The following is a 10,274-nucleotide window of genomic DNA, read 5'->3' as shown; positions in this document are numbered from 1 at the left end:
AGGGATTATAATTTTCACAGTCATATAATCGAAAATAATATTTTTAGCGGCGTTCATTGAAAGTTCTACTCTTAACGGCATTTTTCGGAGTTATACTTTTCGTAGGCGGCGGCGCTATGACAGCGTATTCGTATATTAGATTAGCTTTCCCAATTGAAAAGAGGGGAAGTACGCTGAATATACAAAATCAAGATAATGGCTGCTTTGCTTGGTCTATTAACGCGGCGATATTCCCACACGATGCTGATCCTAATGGTATTACAAAATAAATACTTTGAATTCATAAAACAACCACTTACATCACTCCATTCATGTTTGGAATCGTCGTTTTCACAAGGCACATATTCTCGTAACACTTCACGTATATCCTTAAGAATTTTACACCACATGTCACCAGTCATGATTCACTATGTAGGAAATACTATTTTCTAGATCCAACTTGGTGTTTTATTCTTTAGTTGAAGACATTATCACTCATCCCACACAGCTTCAGTGTTTTTCCTTATGGCTTGAAATTCATCTAGTACCTACTCTCATTGGTTTAATTCGTCTCGGCCTTTTTTAAATCTCTCCTTCTCTTGAAATACAATATCCCACTCATCCAGTCCAAGTCTAATGCTTTTTTGTATAATTTAGGACGAACTAGAGTTATTTCTAAATAGGAGAAATATTTTGGAACTCACGTCATATATAACTCTCTCTCTTTTCGTCAACCATTTCCATCCATTCCTAAATTGCTTCTATCTTTCTCTATCTCGCGCCAATCTAATCCACTGTTTGCCTACCACCTGCCAGTGTATTTATATCATCTACCCACCTCTTTTAAAGTCTTGATGTTCAGGAATTTATATAACTCAACATAATTATGTCAAAAATGAAACAACAACGAAAATTTACTTAAAAATATTTATTTATTACTGTGTTCTTAATTCATAAATTTGTATATAAGCTTCCGTTAACGTAATCATCTGCGGTAAAATATCCGTCACGTGCAGATCCTGCATTTCATACCACTGGCCGGTAGATTTCTGCAAAATGTGCACCCTGTAAGTTCCTTTATTCGGCTCACCGTCGTGTACGATGTTTGCTACCAAATCGTATATCGTGTGTCTATGCTTTGCTTGGATTTCGGGTGTTAGGAATTCAGAAAAGTCCACGTTCCTAAAACATAATACATGTTTTTACTACATCATAGATAATAAGGAATAAGGAAAAACTAAAGCACATGCATATAAAAATCTATACAGTTGAGTATATGGTTCTTTACGCGTGCATCACCATTTAAAGCATACGAAATAAGTCGGTAATTTACTCCATGCAACAGCAAGTGACAGAATGCGTGTAAAGTGAGAGGTAAGAGTTTTCCAGGCATAATCTAAAAAAATTCAATAAAATATTTTCTTTTTGTTATTTCTTTCACTTTTGCGGAAATTTAAACAAAACCATCCCTTAACTGTATGAATGAGGTTAACTTTACATGTAAATTAATGGCAACATAAAATACACTTACCAGAAAATTTCAAACTCCAATAAAAAATTAGTTGTGAGAACAACTGTTTGTGTAATATAAATAAGTTCTAAATGCAAAACAGGACAAAAACAGCAATAATTCAACAAACTGACAGCCACAAGTAAAAAACCAGAAACGTCACAAATTGTACTTGAAATCTGCAAAAGTCTTCAAGCGTCTCTTTTGTACCTATCTCTTTTCGATGTACTCAGTCTAAAGCGTTCATAAAAATAACATGTGTCTTTAGTTAATAACAGGTGGTAGCTGGTTTGTCTTTAGTTTCATGCGTGGAAGACAATGATGCTAGATAAAAATTATGTGTCTTATCTAGCCAAGTTTTAATGACGCACGGGTAAAGAACCATGGACTCAACTGTATATTAAACTTAACACATACAACATAAAGAGCAATACTCTTCACTTACCTCACAGGAAAATTAACAATCGTAGGATTTTTCTCCACATAAAAAGTATTTTTGGTAAATCTTTTTATATACAAGATAAGATAAGGTGGCAGCCTCGTAATTTCAAACCGTTTCATGAAGTTTTCTTTATAAGTTTTGTATTCTTTCTCAGTTTGACCATTAAATTTTGTTAATAGTTGATATAAATTAACCTAGAAATTTAAATTACTAAAAATATTGAATTTTTGTCAAAATAATAATATCTAACAATATTCAAGTCCTAATTGTGATTTTTTTTGTACATTACAGTTCTCAAATTCAAGAAAATCATCATATATTGTTTTTCTGCTATAACTTTTCCCATGCGTCATGATTCATTTTCAAACAAATTAAGCCAAAACATAAACTTAATTTGTTTGAAAATGAATTGTGACGCATGGGAAAAGTTATAACGGACGAACAATAGCTAATATTTACAGAGCTAAGCACACATGTGTCCAGTGGCGGCTGGTCCTATGAGGCAGGTGAGGCAGTGCCTCACCAGTATATCAATAGACTATTTACGTTATTTCGTCATCAATTCTTTAAATACAATTTAAGTAACTCTTTGAAATTTGCTAAATAGATTTTTATGATAAAACATAAAAATGAGTACGGCCCTGATCTCTGCCCTCCGTCCTACGTACCAGTATTTTGCATTTCATTATCACTCTCTCAAATTATTACAGATGAAGCATGCCTCTCTTGTCGTTTCTAACACAAGGCATTTTCGTCAACGGGACCAGATGTATGCCGGCAACCAACAACAAAATTCTAACTGAGGTTCAATTTCGGAACGCAAATTTCACTATCCTTCGAGGCTAGCCTCGAAGGCTGGCCATACTAGTCAGTGTAAGATACGATATACCTAAGCGTATAATCTCGAACTTCACCGATCTGTTTAATGGATAAAAATGATTGGATATGTAATTTAGTCTGTTAATAATTTTAAAAAACAAGCGGTGCCCGATATAATTTTGTTCTGAATACAATTAATTAACAATTAAAAAATTACTTTTCTTTATAAATTAAAAAAATTCGGACGGGTCAGATATTTTAGATTTTATAGATCATTCGAAACAAAAAAGATCTTTTGTATTTTTTTTCTTAAGTTGATCTTTTTCGAATTATAAACAATTTAAAACTGAAAAAAGAAAGAAAGATGACGTTTTTCAAGGCTCGAAATATAGTAAAAATATCATTTTTGAAATTACGAACTCCATACCTCAATACAAGTTCAACCATTATTCTATCAGTTTTGATAAGTAGTTTGGACTTATTTTGGTCATTTTATTTTAAAACATTGTTTTTTAGTTGTTAATCGACCGTTTTGCCATAAAGAACTTTTCTCCTTAAAAATGAAAAAACTATCCTACATTTTAGAATAAGATATGGCCAAAATTATTATCAGGAACTGATAGAAGAGGGTTTGAACTTGAATTTAGGTTCTTGATGATTACAAAAATAATATTTTTTACGTGTGTTTTGAGCCTTTATAATCGTCATCTTTCGTTCTTTTTTCAGTTTCAAATTGTGTATAATTCGAAAATGATCAATTATATTTTTAAAGTTTATAAAAAAAGTTAGTTTTTAATTATTAATTAATTATAGTCAGAACAAAATTAGATCGAGCACCCCTTGTTTTTTTAATTGTTCCTCCTCCTACTAAGTGTCTTCTCTATTGAGGTTGGCGGTCAATATGACAAATTTCTGTCTGTTCTGGGCTTGATGAATTAAGTCATTTGCTGTTGTGTGGGCCCAATATCTGATGTTTCGTAGCCAAGATTTTTTCTTTCTTCCTATACGCCTTTAACTTTCGATCTTGATTTCTGATATTACCTGGAGCTACTCAAATTCCCTATGACGCATTATGTGTCTTCCATAATGACGTCTTTCTAATTTTGATAGTATTGACCAGAGGAGGACCTGAGTTCATTATTTTCAGTACTTCTTAAAATTTGTAGTTCTGCTGGCCCAGCTTATTCTTAACATTCGGTGGTACAACCACATTTCGAATGAATTCAAATTGTTGACGTCATACTGTTTTAACTTTTAGGACTCACAGCCATATAGTAATAGAGACCACACATAACACTTTACTCTTCTCATATTGTATAATAATTGTATAATTGGTAACATACGACATTACATATCCAATAATTTTTATCCATTAATCAAATCGGTGCAGTTCAATCTTATATCGGAACCTCTACTATAACGTTTTTTTTGAGGATAGATAGAGACTTTTTTTCACGATAATGATTTAAAACTTTGTATGCCAGAAGTTTTTAAATTAATATGGATTGGTGTTGTTTGCCAGTGAAGTGCTTCTGCAGAAAGAAGTTTCTCCGCGCTAAAAAGGATTAAAATTTTATCAGAAATACAACTGGACAGACACGATTGAGTAATATGGCAAAAGTCTCAACTGAAAATTCATTTATAAAATCGCAGGATGAAAACGCATTTATATACGAGGTAATACTGATTTCGCAGAATGTATTGTATGACCACCTCACGTTATAACGTCACAAAAAAGACCTTCTGGCCATTAAAGAGAATCTAACACTGTAGTAATATTATTCCTCAAATGTAAGGTGCCTCACCATCTTGTACTATCACGAGCCGCCCTGCATGTGTCCCTTATAGCCTATATTCTATAAATATTCTATAAATGTGCTTAACACATTTACGGACATGACTGCATTTGCACACTTATAAAGGGACATGACTTTGTGAAGATAAAGATGTGTCAGTGAATGTGTTAAAATAGTTGTAGCTGTAGATATAGTATGGAAAATGAATAAAATTTTCTTTTCAACAAATTATCTTTACCTGTGGAATAATATTTTCCCTAAACTCGTCAATAAACAAGGGTGGTGGTGGAAGATCACAAGTCAAATACAAGAAGGGTGACTCTGTTTCGACCTCCTGATATTCTGGGGTTGCTAAAAGAGTCTTCTTTTCCTTGTCATTTAAATCTGTTGATGGTATTTTTCTGGTGTATATTTTCATATTGCCAAGGAACGATTTGTATATTATAGAGCTATCTTTCTTCTTTGTGCCATTAAGTGCCTTGTGGAGGGCATTTAAAAACCAAGAAAGGAAATCAATTGGATCACCTAAAGAATAAGAAAGATTTTTTTAAATATTTCAGCTATAAACGTGGCTTTACAGAAAAATATGTACATAATAACTTTACAAAAAAAGAATGTGTGTGTACTTTGTACGCATGTAAGAAGTTATACTTCTATTATAATATAATTTCAACGAAATAAATATACCTACTTAACAGTTACAATACAAAAAATTAACAATAATTACCAAAAATGAACCAAAACTTAACAATGCCAAATATTAAAAAAAAAAATATTAATCGTCCGGGATTTGAACCCGCAATCTCGCGATTTTTTGATCTCTGGTCCAATGCTCTACCAACAAGGCCATCAAGCCGCATACTACTTACCTTTCAGATATACATAATTATACATCACGGTGACAAGTGAAATATAAAAATAGATGTTTTATTATTTTACGCCCAAGGAAGACAAATCCAAAGACACAAAATTATAATAAAAAACCTTTTAAACCACCTTATTCAAATTGCGCAAGTTGTAGTATTAATATTAATGTTAATAAATGAAATATAAATATTTTGACGTTTCACAATTTGACAATTCACTTTTAACTGCAGTGCCTTAAAAATTTTAAAGCACTAGTGCCTTAAAGTAGCATTTTTAACGCTCCTACGGAGTCCTAAAAATTGCATTTTTAACACGTTTGTAGAAAAATATATTTAAAAACACTAATATATTCTTTCCACACCTTTTCTGGACTGATACATACATAAATTAAAACATTTTGAAGTATAACTTCAAAAATATAATATGAAAACTATTTAAAAAGGCAGTATAACTATTAACTAACCTTTGTTGTTTCTCTTCCCACAAATTTTAAAACGCAACAACCATACATAACCAAACCGTCAACCGTCCAAACCACAGCTGCGCTACAGCTGCCATATTCGATAATTTTTGACATGTCATTTGAACATCCAATCAGAACAAAGTTATAATGCGCATGCGCTGGGATCATAGGTTTTAACATATAAAAATTCACCCTCATATCGCGCTTAAAGAAGTATAACTTCAAAAACTAAAACATATAGTATGAATGTCTGTACCTTGTTGAGTGAACTGAAATTGTTTTTTACTCCAAAGAACAACAGCTTGAAGCATCTCATGGGGCGAAACATGTGCCTTGAAGTTTCTGGGATTCCATAATTTTCTCATAAGTTCACCAAATCTCGTCACCAACAAATATGCTGAATCTCCTGGGGGTCTTTTTATCTTGCTGTAGTTTTCTTCCCTCAAAAAGTAATTGCGTAGGGGTGTCACATGAGAAAGACCCTATAAATATAATATGTTAAATGATATTAGTGAACCTGTGACATATCAAGATATATATGACTAATACAACACTGGAACTAAAATAGAAGCTGTCAGCACAAAGATAGAAGCCCTAATACAAGCCAGAAAACAACTAAACTTGAAGAATCTGACATTAGACGACGCTAATATTGAGGTAATAAAACAGCTCACATAACTGTGGACAGTAGCGAGAAGGAGAAAATATGGAAACAGATAATGCTGGCTAACAAAGCACACTTCTCTCTGTCACAGGTATTTGACCAAAAACATCCACAGGGAAATAAAGTTCAAAGTATATAAAACTATCATATGTCCAATAGAATGGCGTAGAAACATGGATCATGAAATAAACCTTATACTTGGTATGTGGAGTATAAGGTTCAACCACAAGTTGTATCAATATTACAAAGAACCCTCTATAGCAAATTATGCAAAAATACAAAGATTGAGTTGGGCAGGTCACCTTATAAGAATGGATAATGACAGAACATCTAGTAGAACGCTTAGTAGAACTATGGTGGAATGTCAGCCAGTAGCAAGATGAAGAAAGAGGTAAATAGACGAAGTGAGAACCAATATTGAGGGTGCTTAACTAGAGGTGAGCAGCCAGAGACAGATATACTTTGGGGTGAATGCTGGGGGAGGCCAGGGCCTGATTTGGGCCTGTAGCACCATAGAAAAGAGAGAGAGAGAGAGAGAGAGAGAGAGAGAGAGAGAGAGAGAGAGAGAGAGAGAGAGAGAGAGAGAGAGAGAGAGAGAGAGAGAGAGAGAGAGCACAAAGATAAGTATATGAGACATATTGTTTCAGCTATTTATTATAGAAAATAAGATATAACGTCAAAATAAGACAGTTTTTGTTACCTGTAACACAACGTTACAATAGTCGTTAGCCTTTATATTGTTCAAACCAACAATTCCTGGTACATATAGAGAACCATCTATAGCTCTTGATAATTTAGTGTTACCGTCCAAATTCTTGATATGATGCTCTGAGAATGTTGGATTTAATACATATTTGATATCGTGTAATGAAGAATCTGAAAAATAATTGAAATTCATTAAAAACCATATTTTTATACTACTACATAATTTTTGTGCATTTATTTAGTCTTTATGAAGAAAAACAAGAAGAATATAGCCTTGTTTTCATCCTAGATATACTTATATATATATATTGATATGAATCTGATAAAACTCTTACCAATTATTTCATAATTATCAGGCAAACAATAAAATTTGAGGGTTTGTAAATTCAGAAACACATGATGTCCTTCAGCTACAGAATGTGTGTATGCATGTGTATTAGTGCCCCTTCCTTGGAAATATTTGCCACACACCAAACAGGCATAAACATTAATTCTGGTTAACGAAACCGAACACAGCTTTTCGAAATCAAAATCTAAATATTGTCTGTTTATCGTATCCAAATAAGGACAAAGTCTTGTAGAAGAACCTAAAACAAGATTATATTTGATAATGTTATCAGAATAATACCTATACTCACCAGAAGGAACTGCTATAGTACTTTGTGTTATAGGTTGTTGGACATTGGGTTTTATATCTGAAAAATGAAATAAATTAAATAAAAAATAAGAAACATATCAAATCATACGCTACCTTCCAGTTTTCTTAATTTTCTTGGTGGTCCATCTTTTAAACTCATTTTATAAACCAAACGAATTAAATACAAATAAATCGAGGTTATGTTGATTCTGGTCAGTAGTTAGTTGTCAAAGCTGTGGATTGTCAAATGTACATTTCTTCTGTTTCGTACCATGGACGGTATAATTGAACTACTTTACATATTTCATAATTTTGTTATGTTGAATCTTTTTGAGCATTTTTATATGTAGCAATATAGGCCCGGTTGTACAATCGAAGTTCAACTCCGGCTCAGCGCCATTACCGAGTTCAGGGCAAGAAGTGCGTTGTACATACAAAGTTTAATTCTTGAACTCGGTTTAAGCCCGGGTTCAGCTGAGCGGTCGATGTTTGGCAGTTTAACGCTGGTTCAAGGATTTTTAACATCACATTTTTGTCATTGTCAACGGAAATCATAATATTTACACCTTAAAAATGAACCTCACTGAAAATTTTAACTAGTAATGAAGATTTTCTGGAAATGATAAATATTGTAGAAGGAAGGAGAACACAGAAAACAGTGTAGGGCTAGAGAAAATCATTTTGAAAAATGGAATGATAATGAATTTTTGCAAAGATTTTGGATATCTAAGATGCTGTGCTGTTCACTATTTGCATGAAACTATTGCTCATAGAATAGAATAAAAAATCGAACAGATAGGTAAGAAGGAAAACAAGTGGCAAATTTGTTATTGACATTTCAAGAACCAAGCTGTATCTTCTAAGAACATGGTTTTTATTGTCCTAAATTATGTAAGGTTTTATGCAGTGAAGTGGACCCATATCAGTTTTAAGCAACAGGCTCCTGTTTGCAACTTGTGGATGATTTTGAAGCAAATGTAGAAAATGATTTTGTTAATCTATTAAATTAAATGTACATAATTTATTAATAAATTTAAAATTAATTATATTTGTACCATGCTTATGTATAGGTACATATCACTTTATTTAATAATGATTACAAATTAATTTACATTCTAAAATTATTTAAATACCTACCCTACCTACTTCCTACTTCACTAGAATAAGGCAAATATTAACATTTTTGATTAAATTTGAAATCATAGCTGTAAACAGTTAAATATTTATGAGAAGGGAATGTGAAGATTGAATTAGTATCTTCGTTGGCGATAGTGGTTACGGAGTCAAGAAAAACCTAATAACATCATTACACAATCCTTCATCACAAGCTGAAATTTTATTTAATGAGGCACAATGAGAATACAGAGACACAATTGAATGGGTATACCGAATAACAATTGTTAAGTGCCATGTGATTCGTTTTTAAGAAATCGAACTGTTAAAATTGGAATAATGGTAAATTTATACATTTAAGGGTTAGTTATTAATACAGTTTGTAACTAACTGTACTGTATTATTAATCCTTTTTTAATGGCATGGACTATATGTCAATCAGCCAATCAAAACATGACTAGTTAAGAAGAATATACATTTAAAGACCGTAAACTTCATAAAATATCAATAACGAAGAAAGTTAGTTCAGTTGAGATGTAATTTAAGTACTGAAATTAAACAGATGGTACTAAGCTGAAGTAATTAATTACTAATCCTTAAAATGTATAAATTTACCATTATTATAATTTTAACAGTTTTTGTTCGATTTCTTAAAAACGAATCACATGGCACTTGTTATTCGGTAGACCCATTCAACTGTAATTGGAACATCAAAGTTAGACAATATTGCAATGCTTTTTAATAACCCTTTGCCATACTACATGAAGAAGAGGAAGTAGTAATGGCATTAGCCAAAAATTTAGAAAATCTAGAGAATCATGAGAAGCAATACAATTTGTCAAACGTAGGAAGAGGTTGAAAATCTTTTGCATGAATACTTTGTTAATTTAAAATTTAGAAATTTAAACTAATACATACAACTATTTATTTATAAAAATATCTTAATATCTGCTACAATCAATGGCTTTGATGAACTTCTTTAAAATTTTGTGGGCTGACATTTGTTTCATTTTATTTTGTACAATTTTGCTGTATTGTTTGGCCAATGATATCAATATTTCTTCTTGAGAGGTGAAATTGGAAGGTATTTTTGCGTCCATTGTAGAAAAAAATACCAACAAACAATTTTTTACAAAAAGAAAATAAACACATTCCAATAATATCCTAATATTTATAATACCTATTCAAATGGTCTGTTCACAAATTTAACGTAGGAAATTGATTAAACTAATAAACCAAACCATAAAAAATACCGATTAAACTAATAACAGTAATAAAA

The 10,274-nt window shown here is 31.9% G+C and overlaps 1 protein-coding gene across 2 annotated transcripts; it reads right to left on the bottom strand.

Annotated features, from left to right (window-relative positions):
• Nucleotides 1-892: 892 nt before the first annotated feature.
• LOC114339831 (U4/U6.U5 tri-snRNP-associated protein 2) lies at nt 893-8,336 on the bottom strand. 2 transcript variants are annotated; one of them, XM_028290526.2, is made up of 8 exons: nt 7,997-8,336; nt 7,905-7,940; nt 7,581-7,832; nt 7,241-7,416; nt 6,133-6,358; nt 4,785-5,071; nt 1,935-2,125; nt 893-1,161 (listed from the first exon to the last, which is right to left on the bottom strand). In XM_028290526.2, the coding sequence occupies exons 1-8, from the start codon at nt 8,040-8,042 to the stop codon at nt 915-917; spliced, it is 1,461 nt and encodes a 486-aa protein (XP_028146327.1). In that variant the 5' UTR covers nt 8,043-8,336; the 3' UTR covers nt 893-914. The 2 variants fall into 2 exon arrangements, with proteins under 2 accessions (XP_028146327.1, XP_028146322.2); XM_028290521.2 differs by having other exon boundaries at nt 7,884-7,940; nt 7,997-8,329.
• Nucleotides 8,337-10,274: the final 1,938 nt, after the last annotated feature.

This window comes from Diabrotica virgifera, chromosome 7, assembly GCF_917563875.1.
Source record: "Diabrotica virgifera virgifera chromosome 7, PGI_DIABVI_V3a".
NCBI lineage: Eukaryota > Metazoa > Arthropoda > Insecta > Coleoptera > Chrysomelidae > Diabrotica > Diabrotica virgifera.
This window is presented reverse-complemented; position numbering and strand designations above follow the sequence as displayed.